At 40.0% G+C, this 18,213-nt stretch overlaps 1 protein-coding gene across 1 annotated transcript; it reads left to right on the plus strand.

Annotated features, from left to right (window-relative positions):
• The first annotated feature begins 12,035 nt into the window (after window positions 1–12,035).
• Window positions 12,036–13,537, plus strand: LOC127335997 (F-box protein At5g03100-like). Its single transcript, XM_051362740.2, has 2 exons — window positions 12,036–12,931; window positions 13,328–13,537. The coding sequence occupies exons 1-2, from the start codon at window positions 12,047–12,049 to the stop codon at window positions 13,535–13,537; spliced, it is 1,095 nt and encodes a 364-aa protein (XP_051218700.1). The 5' UTR covers window positions 12,036–12,046.
• The last annotated feature ends 4,676 nt before the right edge of the window (window positions 13,538–18,213 follow it).

The raw sequence follows: 18,213 nt of genomic DNA on the forward strand, positions 1-18,213 counted from the left end.
CCAAGCTTAGACTTCGCTTGTCCCCAAGCGAAACTGAACTCGGTAAACAGGACCACATGTTTATGGAGTGAAGAGTCGATAAATAAAATACGGACAAGAAGCATCATATTCATTCACACAAGACATTCTAGTAAACAACTTCCTCATATAATTCAACTTGAAACAAGTATAAGGTAATCACAAATAAAGGTGCATAAGAAATCATAGTTGGTGATGGCAAACTTCGTTCTTGGTCAGAGAACAATTAACAGGTTATATTTATCTATCGAGCGGCGCTCTCATGTTGAAGTTTATATGGCACAACTTGTATACTCAATCATAATAATCTCCTCATATCATTGATAACTTACAAAGCTATATTCATTCAGATAAAACTTGTACTAAACAAGGAAGAGTAAAAGACATGATGAAGTAAATCACAATATAGATGGTTTGATCACAACAACTCAAATGCTTGCTTAAGATGGAGAGAAATAGGTTTACTGACTCAACATAAAGTAAAAGACAGGCCCTTCGCAGAGGGAAGCAGGGATTAAATCATGTGCTAGAGCTTTTTCAGTTTTGAAATCATATAAAGAGAGTAAAAGTAACATTTTGAGAGGTGTTTGTTGTTGTCAACGAATGGTAGCGGGTACTCTAGCTCCCTTGCCAGACAAACTCTCGAAGAGCGGCTCCCATAAAGTTTTATTTTAGGTTGGCACTCCTCCCAACCTTTGCTTTCACAAACCATGGCTAACCGAATCCTCGGGTGCCTGCCAACAATCTCATACCATGAAGGAGTGCATTTTTATCTTAGTTTTATTTAGGTGACACTCCTCCCCTCCTTTGCTTTCTCAAGCCATGGCTAACCGAATCCTCGGGTGCCTTCCAACAATCACATACCATGGAGGAGTGTCTATTTGTAAAATTATGAAGGTTAATTAATCGGGGCTGGGAACCCCATTGCCAGCTCTTTTTGCAAAATTATTGGATAAGTGGATGAAGCCACTAGTCCATTGGTGAAAGTTGCCCAACAAGATTGAAAGATAAAACACCACATACTTCCTCATGAGCTATAAAACATTGACACAAATAAGAGGTAGTAAATTTTGAATTGTTTAAAGGTAGCACACGAAGTATTTACTTGGAATGGCAGGAAATACCATGTAGTAGGTAGTTATGGTGGACACTAATGGCATAGGTTTGGGTTAAGGTTTGGATGCACGAGAAGCATTTCTTCTCAGTACAGGTTTTTGGCTAGCAAGGTTAATTATCAAGCACAAGAGTTGAGGGAAACAAACAAATATACATGTGATAGAAACAATCATGCATCTTTCTTGTAAGCACAAACAATTTTAACTTCAGAATAATAAGCTAAGGAGCTAACAAGAAAGAAAGATAATGAAACAACATATCTACATGTATTTCTCTTTTCTACTTAAACCTCAAAGTGTTGTTGCTATTGACCAATGCTAAGTTTGCCAAACCAAATAGATTTATTCAATGCTCCTAAAGTGATACCAATACTAATAACAAGATCAATCATATAATAGAGATTGCAAACAAAAATAAGATGTACAATATGTAAATGATAAGACTTCTCATTAATATTCCAGAACGATAACTCACACCAAGGGATACATAGACAACCAACTAAAGGAGAGATACTTCCACACTGCAACCCATCTTATATGATAACTTCCCTACTCATGATATAACACTACTTGATAGTAAAAAGTAAAAGATAGTGATGATGTGATACCGCGGCACTCCCCCAAGCTTGGAACAAACCAAGGGGATGCCAATACCAATGATGAATTACTCCTTCGGCGATGGTGGTGATGAATTCCTCACGCGCTTCTTACAGATCTCCTTCAACTTCAGCTTCTCAGTTTGGCAATTCTGCACTAAGACTTGAAGAGATTCATTGTTATCTGAAGTTGGCGGTGGCGGCCTTGTGATGGGAATCGAGTAATATTCTAGCATTCTACGGAGTCGGTAATTCTCCTCCTGAAGTATCTCCACTTCTCTTCTTAGAGCACGGTATTGATCACAAAACTCATCGGTAGCCCGTAGAGCTTCTTCCTCCGAAAGCCCCTTCCCCTTGTTGTTGGAGACCATGGTGCTTCTAGATTGAAAACAGATCCTGGCAGAAACAGCTCGAAACAAAACACGTCGAGAAAACGATATACGGACCTCCAGGGGTCCGGGGAATTATATAGCAGGAATTTTCACGACAAAAGGAAAGTACCAGGTCGAACCAGAGTCGGAGAGGGGCGACGAGGTGGCCACCTCATAGGGCGGCGCGGCCAGGCTGGGGCCCACGCCGGCCTATGGGGGCACGCCCTCGTGCGTCTCCTCCACTCCGTTTCGATCTCGTAATTTTTCATATTTTCCAAAAATAGCAAAAACATTGTTCGGAAAGTAAATCGCGAACTTTTTATTACCAGTACTGTTACCTATTCAAAGTCGAACTCTGGCGGACTGTCAATTTGACCTTTGATGAAAGCCTCCGGTGTTTCCACTCGAATAACATCAACATCTTCATTATAAGAATCACCTGAGATATAATGCTTGAGTCTTTGTCCATTCACCACTTGTGTGGCATTGCCTTGGAGAGAGCTAATTTTAATTGCTCCTGAACGATACACCTCCTCAATGACATATAGTCCTTCCCATTTCGAGAGTAATTTCCCTGCAAAGAATCTGAGACGAGACCGATACAATAGGACTTTATCCCCAATATTAAATTCTCTTTTGATAATCCTTCTATCATGCCATTTCTTAACTTTCTCTTTAAAGAGTTTAGCATTTTCATAAGCTTCACTTCTCCATTCATCTAGAGAACTCAATTGTAGCAACCTCTTCTTACCGGCTAGTTTAGGATCTTTATTTAATTCTCTTACAGCCCAATAAGCTTTGTGCTCTAGTTCTAAAGGTAAATGGCAAGCTTTTCCATAGACCATTTTATAAGGTGACATACCCATGGGATTTTTATAAGCAGTTCTATAAGCCCATAGTGCTTCCTTCAATTTACTAGCCCAATTCTTTCTAGATTTATTAACAGTCTTTTGCAAGATAGATTTAATCTCTTTATTTGATAGTTCTACTTGCCCACTAGTTTGAGGATGATAAGCAGAAGCAATTATATGATTAATACCATATTTAGCAAGAGTTTTCCTAAAACCACCATGAATAAAATGAGAACCTCCATCAGTCATAATATATCTAGGAACTCCAAATCGAGGAAAAATAATATCTAAAAGCATTCTTAAAGAGGTCTCACCATCAACACTTTTTGTAGGTATGGCTTCCACCCATTTAGTAACATAATCAACAGCAACAAGTATATGAGTGTTACCTTCTGAAGAGGGAAAAGGTCCCATGAAGTCAAATCCCCAACAATCAAACGGTTCAATAACAAGAGTATAATTCATAGGCATCTCATTGCGTCTGGAGATATTACCAACCCTTTGACATTCATCGCAAGATAAAATAAACTTCCTTGCATCTTTGAAGAGAGTTGGCCAATAAAAACCTGATTGTAGAACCTTTTGCAAGGTTCTATCTCCGGCGTGATGTCCTCCATAAGCACTACCATGACATTTACTCAATATCTCTTGCTGTTCATATTCGGGAACACATCTTCGCAAAATACCATCCACTCCTTCTTTATATAAGTGTGGGTCATCCCAGAAATAATGCCTCAAGTCATAAAAGAATTTCCTCCTTTGCTGAGCTGAAAAGGTTGGAGGCAAGTACTTGGAAACAATAAAGCTAGCATAATCAGCATACCAAGGACTGTCTCGCGAGCTCACCTTTATTACAGCCAATTGTTCATTTGGAAAACTATCATTAACAGTAATAGGATCATAAGCAATATTTTCCAATCTAGACAAGTTATCAGCAACAGGATTATCAGCACCTTTCCTATCTACAATATGCAAATCAAATTCTTGCAACAGAAGTACCCATCTAATAAGCCTTGGCTTAGCATCTTTCTTTTGCGTAAAGTATCTAATTGCAGCATGACCATTATGAATTGTAACTTTTGAATCAACAATATAAGATCTAAACTTATCACAAGCAAAGACTACAGCCAACAATTCTTTTTCAGTTGTAGCATAATTTATTTGAGCAGCATCAAGAGTTTTACTAGCATAATGAATAACATTCAATTTTTTTATTTACTCGCTGTCCAAGAACAGCGCCTACAACAAAATCACTAGCATCACACATAATTTCAAATGGTAAGTTCCAATCAGGAGGTTCAACTATAGGGGCAGTTGTTAAGGCTTTCTTTAGAGTTTCAAAAGCTTCCTTACAATCATCATCAAAAACAAAAGGTACATCTTTTTGAAGAAGATTAGTAAGAGGCTTTGAAATCTTGGAGAAGTCTTTAATAAACCTCCTATAAAACCTAGCGTGACCAAGAACACTACGAATACCTTTAACATCCCTAGGATAGGGCATCTTCTCAATTGCTTCAACTTTAGCTCTATCAACTTCAATACCTCTCTCGGAAATTTTATGTCCCAATACAATTCCTTCATTAACCATAAAGTGGCATTTCTCCCAATTAAGAACAAGGTTAGTTTCTTCACATCTCTGCAAAACTTTATCGAGTTTCCGCAAGCAATTATCAAAAGAATTCCCATAGACAGAAAAATCATCCATGAATACATCTACAATAGTCTCGCAAAAGCCATGAAAATAGCAGACATGCATCTTTGAAAAGTAGCAGGGGCATTACATAAACCAAAAGGCATACGTCTATAAGCATAAGTTCCATAGGGACAAGTGAAAGTGGTTTTCTCTTGATCCTTAGTTTTAACAGCAATTTGTGAAAACCCAGAATAACCATCAAGAAAGCAAAAATGAGTATTTTTGGATAACCTTTCTAACATTTGATCAATAAAAGGCAAAGGGTAATGATCTTTCTTAGTAACCTTATTAACTTTTCGATAATCAATGCACATTCTATACCCTACAACTACTCTTTAAGGTATGAGCTCATCATTATCATTAGGCACAACAGTCATTCCTCCTTTCTTAGGAACACAATGCACAAGACTAACCCATCTACTATCAACAATAGGATATATAATACCAGCTTCAAGAAGTCTTAATACCTCGTTTCTTACCACATCCTTCATCTTAGGAATTAGACGACGCTGATGTTCAACAACAGGCTTTGCATCATCTTCCATATTAATGGCGTGTTGGCAAATAGAGGGAGAAATCCCCTTCAAGTCATCAAGAGTGTAGCCAATAGCTCATCGGTGTTTCTTCAGTATTTCCAATAACCTTTCTTCTTCAAACTCTGAAAGCTTAGAACTAATAATAACAAGATATATTTTCTTATCATCAATATGAGCATATTTAAGATTATCAGGCAATGGTTTTAAATCAAAGACAAGATCTTCCTTTGGTGGTGGTGTTGTACCCAGATCTTCTACCGGTAAATCATGCTTAAGAATAGGTTGACGAAGGAAAATTTCATCAAGCTCATTTCTTTCTTCCCTAAAAACTTCACTCTCACTATTCTCCAAATGCTGCTGCAAAGGATTATTAGGAGCAAGAGCAATAGATGCACACTGTTCAACTCTAAAATCATTATTAGGCGAATCAGCTTTATAAGGAGTTTTGGCAAATTTAGAGAAATTAAACTCATAAGATTCACCAGCAAATTTAGTCAAAATTTTCTCTTTCTTGCAATCTATAATAGCTCCACAAGTATTTAGAAAAGGTCTACCGAAAATGATAGGACAATATTTACTAGCAGCAGAACCAAGTACCAAAAAGTCAGCAGGATATTTAATCTTACCACATAAAACTTCCACATCTCAAACAATACCAATTGGAGAGATAGTTTCTCTATTAGCCAGCCGAATAACCACATCAATATCTTCAAGTTCACAAGAACCAATTTCGTGCATAATCTCCGTGTAAAGCTCATAAGGAATAGCACTAATACTTGCACCAATATCATATAAACCATAATAACAATGATCTCCAATTCTAACAGATAGCATAGGAACACTAGCTTTCCTAGACTTATTAGGATGTGAAACAATATTAGAAACATCTTCACAGAAAATAATATGACCATCTTCCACATTTTCAGTCACAAGATCTTTAACTATTGCAACAAAGAGGTTCAACCTTTATTTGTTCTTCGTGTTCTATAGGTTTCTTTTCACTTTTATGAACCGCACTATTTATAACAGAGTACTCCTTCATTTTAGCAGGGAAAGGAGTTTTTTCAATATAAGCTTCAGGAATAACATGATCAACAGTTTCAACTACAACACATTTATTTATAGATGAATCAATTTTATCTTTATACGGTTCATGATACTTATCAAAATTCTTCTTAGGCAATTCATAATGAGAGGCAAAAGCTTTATAAAGATTTGCAGCAACTTGAGAATCAAGACCATAAGTAGCACTCATATTACGAAATTTATCAGTATCCATAAAAGCTTCAATGCATTTATAATCATAATTTATACCTGATTCTCTATCTTTGTCGTTCTCCCATCCTTCAGTATTCTCCTGAATCCGATTAAGAAGGTCCCTTTTAAACTCTTCTTTGTTGCGTGTGAATGATCCAGAACAAGAAGTATCCAGCAAGGTCTTGTCTTGAAAAGAAAGTCTTGCATAGAAATTATCAATAATAACATTACCAGGAAGCTCATGAATGGGGCATTTGAGCATTAAAGACTTCAATCTCCCCCACGCTTGGGCAATACTCTCTCCATCATGAGGCCAAAAGTTATATATGCGGTTCCGATCTTTGTGAATTTCACTTGGAGGATAGAACTTAGAATAAAATCGAGGCACAATATCATTCCATTCAAGAGAATCCCCATTATCCAGTAATTTATACCAATGCGCCGCTTTACCAGACAGCGATATAGAGAATAGTTTCTTCCTCACTTCATCCATAGCAATACCTGCACACTTGAATAAACCGCATAATTCATGTAAGAACAGTAAATGATCTCCAGGGTGGACAGTTCCATCCCCTGTATAACGGTTATCCACAACACGTTCAATAATTTTCATAGGTATTTTGTATGGTATTTCTTCCTCACCTGGCGCCTCATCCACTACCTTTGCAGTAGTAGTAGATTTTCCAAATAAAAATTCAAGAGAAGATCTCTCCATAATGAATTATGGCAGCAGGCAGAAATAAAATCAGCACAAACAGTAAAAGTTTCCCTTACCAATTCCACTTACCAATAGCGCTTCACTCCCCGGCAACGGCGCCAGAAAATAGTCTTGATGACCCACAAGTATAGGGGGTGTATCGTAGTATTTTCGATAAGTAAGAATGTCGATCCCAACGAGGAGCAGAAGGTGTTGACAAGCAGTTTCGATGAAGGATTCACTGTAAATGCTCACAAACAAGTATTCAGAGAGTTTTGATGTAGCAGTTGAATAACGTACGAGTAAGTAAAGTGCGAGAGTAACAATTGCAGCGAGTGGCCCAATCCTTTTTAGCACAAAAGGACAAGCCGGTTTGTTTAGTTATAATGACCAAACGTTCTTGAGGACACACGGGATTTTAGTCTAGTGCTTTCGCTACATATGGCTAATTAATCTTCATTGTTTTGATAAGTGTTGTGTGGATGAACCTATGCTAATGTACCGCCCTTCCTAGGACTAATAAATACTTGTGATTATACCCCTTGCAAGCATCCGCAACTACAAGAAAGTAATTAAGATAAATCTAACCACAGCCTTAAACTCTGAGATCCTGCTATCCCTCCTGCACCGATATACCAACCGGGGTTCAGGTTTCTGTCACTCCGGCAACCCCGCAATTGGCAAACGAATACAAGATGCACTCCCCTAGGCCCATAAAGGTGAAGTATCATGTAGTCGACGTTCACATGACACCACTAGAAGAATAACACCACAACTTAAATATCATAACATTGAATACTACTCAACCATACTTCACTGCTAACATTTAGACTTCACCCATGTCCTCAAGAACTAAACGAACTACTCACGAGACATCATATGGAACATGATCAGAGGTGATATGATGATGAATAACAATCTGAACATAAACCTTGGTTCAATGGTTTCACTCAATAGCATCAATAACAAGTAGAAATCAACACCAGGAGAGTTTCCCCTATCAAACAATCAAGATCCAACCCAAATTGTTACAGCGGTGACGATGTGCAGCGGTGGAGACGGCGGTGATGATGATGTAGATGATGACGATGGTGATGGAGATGATGTCCAGCTCGATGGCGATGACGATGGTGTCGATTTCCCCCTCCGGGAGGGAATTTCCCCGGCGGATCTCAGCCTGCATGAGAGCTCTTTTCTCTCTGGTGTTCTCCGCCCCGCAGAGGCGGCTGTGACTCTTCGCGACTATTCCCCCGGAGCTTAGGTTTTCGGGACGAAGAAATACGCGAAGGAGAGGAGGCCAGAGGGGGCTGTGGGCCCCCTCCTCACAGGGCGGCGCGGCCAGGGCAGGGCCTGCGCCGGCCTATGATGTGGGCCCATGGCGGCCCTCCTCGGCTCCCCCTTCTGGCTCCCTTCGTCTTCTGGAAAAATAGGATTTTCCGTATAATTTCTGTCAATTGTTGATCTTCCGAAATATTGCATTCTGACGGCGCTTTTTCCAGCAGAATCCTGACTCCGGTGCGCGATCCTCCAATAATCATGAAACATGCAAAATAGATGAAATAACATAAGTATCATCTCCAAATATGAAATATATCAATGAATAACAGCAAATTATGATATAAAATAGTGATGCAAATTAGACGTATCAGTGAGCTTTTGTTTTTAGTTTCTTCTCAGCTATCTCCGATCTTGCTTTGGTAGTCGACTCCCCTAGCTTCTTATGTGATTAAGGGGGGTCACATGGTCCTCCACTTTCTTCCTCCATTACCTTCGGGGATCGCCTAGCTAGAGATGACGAGGCCTCGCACTCTCCAACCCATTCAACTCCATCAGACGGCGAGGCAACTGGTGAGGCAGATGAAGACAAAACTGGCAAAGGCGCACTCAAGCGGACGCGTAACGCATACCAGACAAAAGAAGACGCTCCCTCCAGCTCTTCAGCTCACTCGCAACCCAAAACTTTAGCTGCAAGGCCTGAAGACGTCTTGAACGTGGTGCCCATGCAATCCGCTCCTCCTGTGCCACCCACTAAGAAACTGCATGTAGTCGAAGTAAAGTGCAGTCTTAGGTGACTTTGTGAACAAGTAGTAACTTGTATACATGCATGGACTTGGAAGATGACGGTGTGTTTCTCTTGATGAGAATACAAGCTCTTTGGAACAAACCCTCGGAGCCAACAGAAGAAAAAAACAGAGTTAACAACTACAAATGACACCGGTGTGTTTCACAATTTTGGATACATGTCGCTTTCACATTCGTGGGTGGACCCATCATTGTCGTAAAAAATCTGATCATTGCTTCAAAGCGACGAATGTAACATTTTTTTACTATGAATGAAGTATTTTTCAGAAGTGCAACATTGGGATTTTGCAATATTTTAAATGTGTAAAACTAGCGAAGGGTAGCAAAATATGTTGTAACATTCTGATAACACTAATTTAACAAAAAAGCAAATGAACATACAACAAAATATTTATTTTTTTGCATTAAAACATCAGTAAATAATGTCACCTTCAGAACAAAAGTACTACGCATTCAATATTTGTGCGCAAATCATCCAACATTACAGAATCATGTTTGCAACATTTAAAGAAAACCTCAATTTGTAGAATATTGTAGCATTTTGACCGTGTCACTTCTTCAAAAAAAAAGATAGCACATCCAAAGTTTATGCCCAACTCATCTAACATTACATAATCATGTTTGCAACATTGAAAAAAAATCTTTACAGCATACTCCCAAGAAATAATTGTACTTCCACCGATCTATAGTAAGTGTGATGATTTTAGTTCAAATTTGATCTAAAACCACGCCCTTATTATGGATAGAAGAGAGCAACATTTGATCGTGTTTACGCAAAAAATAATAGGCTTGTAGCCTTTCAAACTAAGGTGTGTGTTGCCTCTTGCTCCTCTCGTCTCTCATGCCTATGAAAAGGTTGTGTGTATAATATGTGTAAAGTGATGCTTGATGTTACCATGCGATGTGCACGACACTGCTACTAGGCTTTGTGAGGCTAATAGGCTATATGTGCATGACAGTGCTACACACTGGCGGAGCTTCATTCGGGCAAACCTGGGCCATGGCCCGTCCAGGTTTTCTGCGAGAAAATCAGTTACTTCTATGTGTGTAAGGCCTAGCTCATCAGCCCATTACGTAACCTGTTTGGTTCAATCGAGTCTCTCAGTTTTCTCTCTGCACGGAAGCCACGCTCATGGGATGGGGCTCTGGTTGTCGCTAGGTCTAGCGATTTAGACATAAAAATACCGGGGCCGGGGCAATCGGTGAAGCACGAGCTAGCGGCACCGCGCTGCGCTGCCACCCGCAGGCCTGGGGCGGCTAGTGGATTGCGGCAGCTACAAGTTCAGCGGCGCTGCACGAGCATGGCCACCGGTTGGAGGTCCACCAGCCGCCAAGCAACGCCACGACTAAATCCAGCCCCTTATCCTCTCCAAATTTCCTATCCATGTACTTTCCTTTCTTTCCTCAAATTTTTGGTTAGCAGTCTGATAGCACGATGGATTGTATTACGAATTTATTCTTCAATCTTGCAAACTTAGATAGCCTGGGTACATACCCATTTCTAGTTATGGGTCAGAACAGAAAAAATGTACTTTCTTTTAGACTGGCCCGCCCATTGAATCTTTTAAGGCTCCGCCACTGGTGCTGCACTAGGCTATGACCCACGCGGCCAGATATAACCAGCAACATCAGACATGCGTGCGGGCCAAGTCAACGGAGCACGTACGGAAAGAAAGGAAAATGCACGCACATGTCGTGGCCCACACAAAAATAAAACAAAAGGAATTGATGCATGCACCTCTCGGTGTCCGTGTCGAATTGAGGTAAAGAGTTTTCCTCGGATATATTAGTTATGTTAATTTTCAAAATTTGGGGCGCAATTGTATTTTGTTTCTGACATCCCTAGAGACGACACAGCGCGAGAGAAAGATGTTGAATTGCACAAGGTTTTTTCTTGAGAGTGGACTTTTAGAGCAGGTGCTCAGCACGCACCCGTATCCGTACCGACTATTTTGCATCAAGATTCGTGCTAGCTTTTTTTTCTCCCTCTCAAACAACTTCTCATTTTTGTATCTCTCACACCAAACAATCTTTGAACTTGAAATTTTGCAGATCACTTAAACATAACAACTAGAATTTGGGAAAAATATTTTGGATTTTTTATGTCATTACGTAAATATATATTTCAAGAATTTATTTTGAATTTTAAAATAATTTGAAATTTTAATTTTCAAAAAAAATTCCAAACTATTTTTCCCTTATTCTGTTTGTTCTGTTTGAGTGACTTGCAGAAAAATCAAATCGAAATATATTATAATTTACGAAATATAAAAAAGAAAAAATCAAAAAAGGTAAAGGTGCGCAAAGCGCACCTGCGCTACTACACATTTTCCCTTTTTCTTCCAAAATACTGAATTGCACTAGTTTGACAACATGCTTATTGGCGCCGACGCTTGTGCCAGATTTTGATGTAGTTTTGACTTTCGATGAACTGGACGTCTCAAGTTCAAAAGAATCAGATTTATTAAAAAAAAATCCCGTGAAAGCCACGTCTGAAACAGAAAGAAAATACTAAAAGCAAGAAGTATCCGAGACCAAAATTTGACCGTTGGCGTTGGTCGTCGCTCTTTAAGTCCTGTGCGAACGCCAGCCCTTCTCTTTTTTCAGAAAGAAGAAATTACTACGTCGATCGTCAGTTCTTCCCGATCTATCCGTCCGCTGCCGCCGCCACGGGCGACGAGCGGACTTGGCGGCGCCCAGGTAAGTTTACGCCGCCGCAAGGCGTGCCATCTTCGATCTTCCTCTTCCGATTCTCTCCACCCTTGCACGTTATGAATATATGATGGTTTCTTCTCCCCGCAGCGTCGACGTCCGCCGCCTGTTGAACGGAATGACTCCGTGCAAGAGGGGCAAGAAAGCGCCTGCGGCGGCCGGCGTCGACCGCATCAGCGCACTTCCGGAGGAGATCCTCCACCATGTCCTCTCTTTCCTACCGGCGCAGGAGGCCGTCCGTACGTGCCTGGTCGCACCGGGCTGGCGGCACCTCTGGAAGTTCACCGCAGGCCTGCGCATCGTCGAATTTGAGGGTGCGAGATCTGTTAAGGATGTCCGGGAATTCGTGGACTATCTGTTTATCCTGCGTGGGTACGGGGATCTTAACACTTTTGAGGTCGAGCTCTCTGAGTTCTCAGAAGAGGACGTGCTCTATGTGAACCTATGGACCCGTTTTGCTGTGTTCTGTAAAGTTCGTGCGCTCACCCTTCACCTCCATGACAATAAATTCCTCGACATAGAAGGCCAACCTCTTGTCTCTCGGGAGCTCAGGACATTAGACCTTCGGGGAGTATGCCTCCGAAGGGCCTTTCTTGATTTTTCTAGCTGCCCAGCATTGGAGGATCTGAAGATGCAATATTGCCAGATTGATGTTGATAAGATATCGTCCCTGTCCCTGAAACGGTTGAGCATCATCTTTTGCCGTTCCGATCAGTCTCATCGAGTCCGCGTTTCTGCTCCATGCCTCATCTCTTTTACACTAGACAGCTTTGCTGGTAGAACCCCCCTGCTTGAAAGCATGCCAATGTTAGAGACTGCAGTTGTGGAACTTGGGCGTGCCTGCAGCGATTTCTGTCATAACTACAGAAATCAGGGTTTCTGTGGTGCTAACGGTTCTAGATGTGTGTATTGTTTTTCTTACAATGGTCAAAGCAGCAATACCGTGCTTCTTGGAGCTATCTACAATGCTAAACATCTCCGGTTGATCTCTCCACTAGGAATGGTATGGTTTTACACCTCTGTCCTATGTTTGTTTCATTGTTTGTACTCTGCATCAAAAACATTAAAAGGTGCTTGTGAAAAGTAATTGTGGGATATTATTGTTCATACATTTTCTTACATCCTGCAACTCCTTAATTTTGATGTCAACTTATCAAAAATGCGATTTAAAATAATATACACGTGATGGTCATGTTAGTTTGTAACGCCGTCAGTTTATTTAGCCAAAACTGGGATTTGCCTAACTAAATCAAGAGGAAGTTGGAATACATGGCAGCTTTTGTGCTGTTTACAGCCATTACTGGCATCCATAGACAATGGACATACTTTCCGTATTTATGGCCACCAGTTGGGATTTCTAATGAGGATTACTCCATCATTCTGTTTGTACTTATTCCAGGTGATTTTTGCAAGGGATTTGAAAAGTTGTCCGACATTTAACAAGCTAAAGACTTTATTACTCAATGCCTACTGGTGCGTGGGCCCTGACTTTGATGCACTAACTTGCATTCTCAAACACTCTTCAGTTCTAGAGAAGCTCACTCTTCAGTTTGCTTTCGAGGTATATATGTCATCTGTAGATGATTGCTGCACTGTTGAAGTTTATTGATTATTCATCTTGGTTTAATGATAGCATCTTCCCAGGAACAAGAACATAAAGTGGAAATCAAAGGGAGCTACAGTTCAACGGAAAAACCTACTGGAATATCAGAACACCTGAAGTTAATTTCTGTCAAGTATAATGTGGTTGATGATAGAGTTCTGCAACTTTTGAAGTTCATGTGCACATTTAACATACGTAAGTTGACTGGTAACGCTTCTCATGCTTTTAATTTTCTATATTCTGTAGTCACTTTCTTGAATGTGTGTTAAAGAAAGTAAGTAATTGAGAAACTCATAATTGTATAGAAAACCATTATGTTAGGATCCCCAATTAATTGGAACATGGAATCCTGCACTGCATTTTGTTTGACAGAGAAATGAAAGCATTACTATAATCCATTTTGTAGAGGAGTTTAAATTTTATTATGGTGAACAAACCAAGTAGGCTTTCTGCTTACTTCTTGTCGAGAGCAAAATTTGTGAATTGATTAGGTTTGAAGGGTACTAAATGATGTGGATTCTTTCTTAGCTCCGAATACTAATACACGTGTCCAAAAATGATGATCTCCAACCGGGTTAACTTACACCCTATACATGAAATGCATCTTCCTCGCTAGGCAAGGTACTGATGTTTGTTGAGAGAAAAACATGAATAGATATCATTCTATAACAACCAGACTTGCAAAATTTGATGGAAAAGAATATGACCAGATGCATCCTGTTTTTCTTTGGTACAGTTTCAATAGCATACTATTCAGTATCCAGTTCTTATTCACACACGCGCGCACGCTATATGAATTCAGTCATTCCCCGTTGTCATTTTACTACATGCAGTTTCGGGAAATTCAATTCGGCTCCCGGGTGCAAATGCTCCCTCTATCAAAAAATTATATTTCGAAATGTCGAAAAAATTTGACAAAAAATTCTACATGTACATCTCCACAATATACGTACGTTCGTCAAGTTTCGCAAGGAACCAATATGTTTTGTGGTCTGTGTAAAAAAGAGAAAATTTATGTCCTGAAAAGCCTTATTTTCAGCATTGAATTTTGTCTTTTTTACACACGTCACACGATAAGTCGGATTTTTATGAAACAACTTTGTGAGCGCGTAGCACGTGAAGATGTACGTTCGAATTTTTCGGTTCAATTTTTTGAAATTTTAAAATGTATATAACATGCATTTCAAAATAAAGGGAGCATATGCTCCCATGTGCCAAAACACCATTCCCGTCATGCAGTTTCATAAATAGTCTGGTCTCCCCACACTAAAGTTTTTTCTCTGATTCCACTGTTGGTTTGAGGAGACTTGAACATAACTTCTACTAATGCATCTTATCATTCCCTGTTTTATTTGCTTTGCTGTGACATTTAAACCATGCTTGTGCTTCCATAGACCCCAAATCTTAAAAGCAGTGTAAACCACCAAAGAGGTATCGTTGTATCATTTAATCTCAGCCATCCTACTCCTAATCCTGAACAGGGATCATTTAATCTCAACGGTTCTTGCGTTTCACTCTCTTCGGTGGTTTACACTGCTTTGAGATTTGGGGGTCTATGAAAGCACAAGCCTTAAACCATTTGATTTCTTTTCTTTCGTTCGGGAACATTTGATTTCCTTTCTTTCAGCTTGTTGCACATTTCTGAAGTAGCTAGTGTCACCGTTCCATGACCTTTCTGTTTGCTTCCTTCTCCCACTAGCTGGCATCCACCCGCGCAACAACCTTGAACTGCATATTTTTATACAAAATTGCTGCATTGCTACGACCAAAGAATTTAGACGTGCATGTTATTGTTAGATAGATTAAGCTAGAAACGGTCAGGTACCATATCTATCCTATTCCTAGGAAACTACACACTTTTCAGTTCGGAAAGAGAGTACCAACATGTGAAATTTATCTCATGAAGTCTTCCAGTATATTCACTGCATTGTTAACTGAGAACTATAGTTACATGCAAATGACACTACTCTTATCTCAACGTGTCCTTTTGGCTTTTTGGCAGGATTCAGTTTTGAGTGAGGATGAAAGAATCGACTTGATGGTGGATGTGCCATCTCTCAAGACTCTCAACTACTGGAAACTCTAAGGCTTTAGTGTGATGTGACGTGGATGATGCTAGCATGTTTTCATATTTTAAGTATGAACATCTTATGAGTTCCAGAAAGTCCGATGGACAATGTAGTAGTCCTGGCTTTGAGCCTTAAATCATCCAACTAAACTTATATTATAATATCATGTTTATTGTACTTTTCTGTCGTACTTGTAATGTGCTTAAGCACAGAACCAGTAGCATGAATTATTCCATGTGATCTGGTTATTATCTTTCTTGTTCCAAGCTTCCATGATTTGAAATCAGGCCATCATTTAAGTATACTGAAAGCAACATCCGGATAGTCGCATGAGACACAAAGAACATATAGAGAACAAATCATTTTCTGTCTAGTTTGGTGGGTAGTCGTATCCTTGCGAGATAGAAGGTTTAGAGATAATGCGTTTTTTAAAGCGCAATATTATTCTTTTATTGGGGAGTAAAATTTTCCATTGTGACACGCCGATGCGTGAGTGACAGCCCACATTCATCAGGTAAACCCTGACAATAGATCTTCACCTTCCATCTCTGAGCCATCTGCAATTTCCCCCTCTGCAGTTCATCTTGTTGGGCGCCAGGGTAGGAGGGTCACAGCAAGTACCTAATGACGAAGACGAGATGGTGTGTGTGTGTGGTGTGCTGCTTCCAACGTCCAAAGTGATTTTACTCTGAAATCACACACATGGACAATGGCTTGGTATAAGAGATGGATTTCCAAAATTTCTACAGTGGTTTTGCGGGCTTAATAATTCTCTTATCACATTTTGTTTTTGGTCCATTGAAACAATTGTGATTATTAAAGGAGAGTTCATTGATTGTTATTGCAATAAACAGGTACATGTTGCACTATTCTTCATCTCTGCTTATTAAGGAAAAAAATACAAGTGACAATGCTCTTTAGACGAAGCATGAAATACATTTCTGTTCCAAGTAATTGTCTTAGCAGTGTTGTCCGGAGAGGTCACTTGTGCCATTTTCAACATTAAGATATTTTGAATTTCTAACCAGTTGTCATTTGTCAAGCACTAGGTTTCTATATTTAAAGATAGAAGGAATCTTATGGAAGTAGGGAAAATCTGGACGACACATGTATATCTAATTACATACGTAATTAATCTTGGTACGACCAATATGTGAAACCTTTTTGGTTTCCTCTGAATTGACCTATATGCCTATTTAATATTTGAACATATGGTTTTGCAATATTTCATGAACACCGAATCTATTTTCTGTAGATTGTTCACGCCTTCAACATGGTGCAACACTATACAGCTATCAGAACATCAAGATGATCAGAAGGTTTTATATTTCCTCCTGATCATTGGTACTGCAGAAAAAGTTAAATGTTCTAATGCAATTGAGTGTTCTCTTGAGTGTTGCACACAGTTGCCGGTATCATACTAGCTTACTGATACATAGGTTATTTGTTTATTACCTTTGATTGGAAAAAAAAATACTATGTAGGATGACATCATGAACCTCCAATATGAGATATGATTCACAATTGTTTCAGAATTTATATGCAATGCGACATGCCCACTTTAGCTCCCAACTAAAGAATTACACCAGCCACTTCTATCTGTTTTATTATTCTATGTTTGTAGAATTTTGATTTCTCCAACGCCACGAGATATCTGCAGTTGACCATACATAATATATATTCTCTTAGGCGTTGCTTACACACTCAAGAAATTACAAAAATGCTCTGAAAACTTACTCATGTTTAACACTGTTTTTTTTTGCAAAAAATTTATCGATCTATTAATAATCATCAATAGCAGTACAAAGATGTCCAAAAGTAATAAAAATTACAAATAAGTCATTGAACCACCTAGCGACGACTACAGGCATTAGCGCGAGCCGAAGGCTCATCGTCGTCCTCGCCGCTCCATTACCGGAGCCAAGCAAAGCTTGGTGTAGTAGAGCTTGTTGTAGTAGACACTACTAGAAAAAAGCCTATAGGTGGAAGAGCTAATGCCGGCGCACCTCACTATGCATGCGCCGGTGGAAAGTGGTGCCGGCGCACCCCTTTTCAGCCGCGCCGGCGATGAACGTTTACTGCCGGCGCACCAGCGAGGATGACGTGAGACAGCCGAGAAGTTGTCGTGCTAAGTTTCCAAAGGACCAACGCACCAGAGCAGCAGCCATCGCCAATGATGATAAGCGTAGATTGGAAGAAACTAACCTGAAACTACACTACACAATCGAACACAAAAGATGACCGAATTACGGGAGATCCGCCGGACACACAACTCCACGCGCCCTCCGCTGGCACTAGATGCACCACCGAAGCAAGGATAGGACACGGAGGACCTTATTCTAACTTCAGGAGTTAGGCGCCGCATCACCATCCCAAAGAAGATACTGAATAAAAACTAAACGAAGAACTAAAACCTTCCCGCCAGCGAGACCGCGGTACGCCACACTACTAAGGCCCCATGACCACCGGGAACGGAGCTGACCGGCAGCATTCCGAAACCCTAGATGAATTTTAGATCCACCTCCCGATCGCCTTGCTGTATCACTTTGCCGTACCGGTTCGGTTTCTGCTTCCGTTGTTTAACACTTTTTAAATCGGAAAACCAAATCTGAT

This window comes from Lolium perenne, chromosome 1 (genome assembly GCF_019359855.2).
Source record: "Lolium perenne isolate Kyuss_39 chromosome 1, Kyuss_2.0, whole genome shotgun sequence".
Lineage (NCBI taxonomy): Eukaryota > Viridiplantae > Streptophyta > Magnoliopsida > Poales > Poaceae > Lolium > Lolium perenne.

Bases quoted from the DNA above. Each gene is read 5' to 3' on its own strand.
- LOC127335997 (XM_051362740.2), top strand. From the start codon at position 12,047: ATGACTCCGTGCAAGAGGGGCAAGAAAGCGCCTGCGGCGGCCGGCGTC. The intron at 12,932-13,327 runs GTATGGTTTTAC...TACTTATTCCAG, and splicing joins TGATCTCTCCACTAGGAATG to GTGATTTTTGCAAGGGATTT.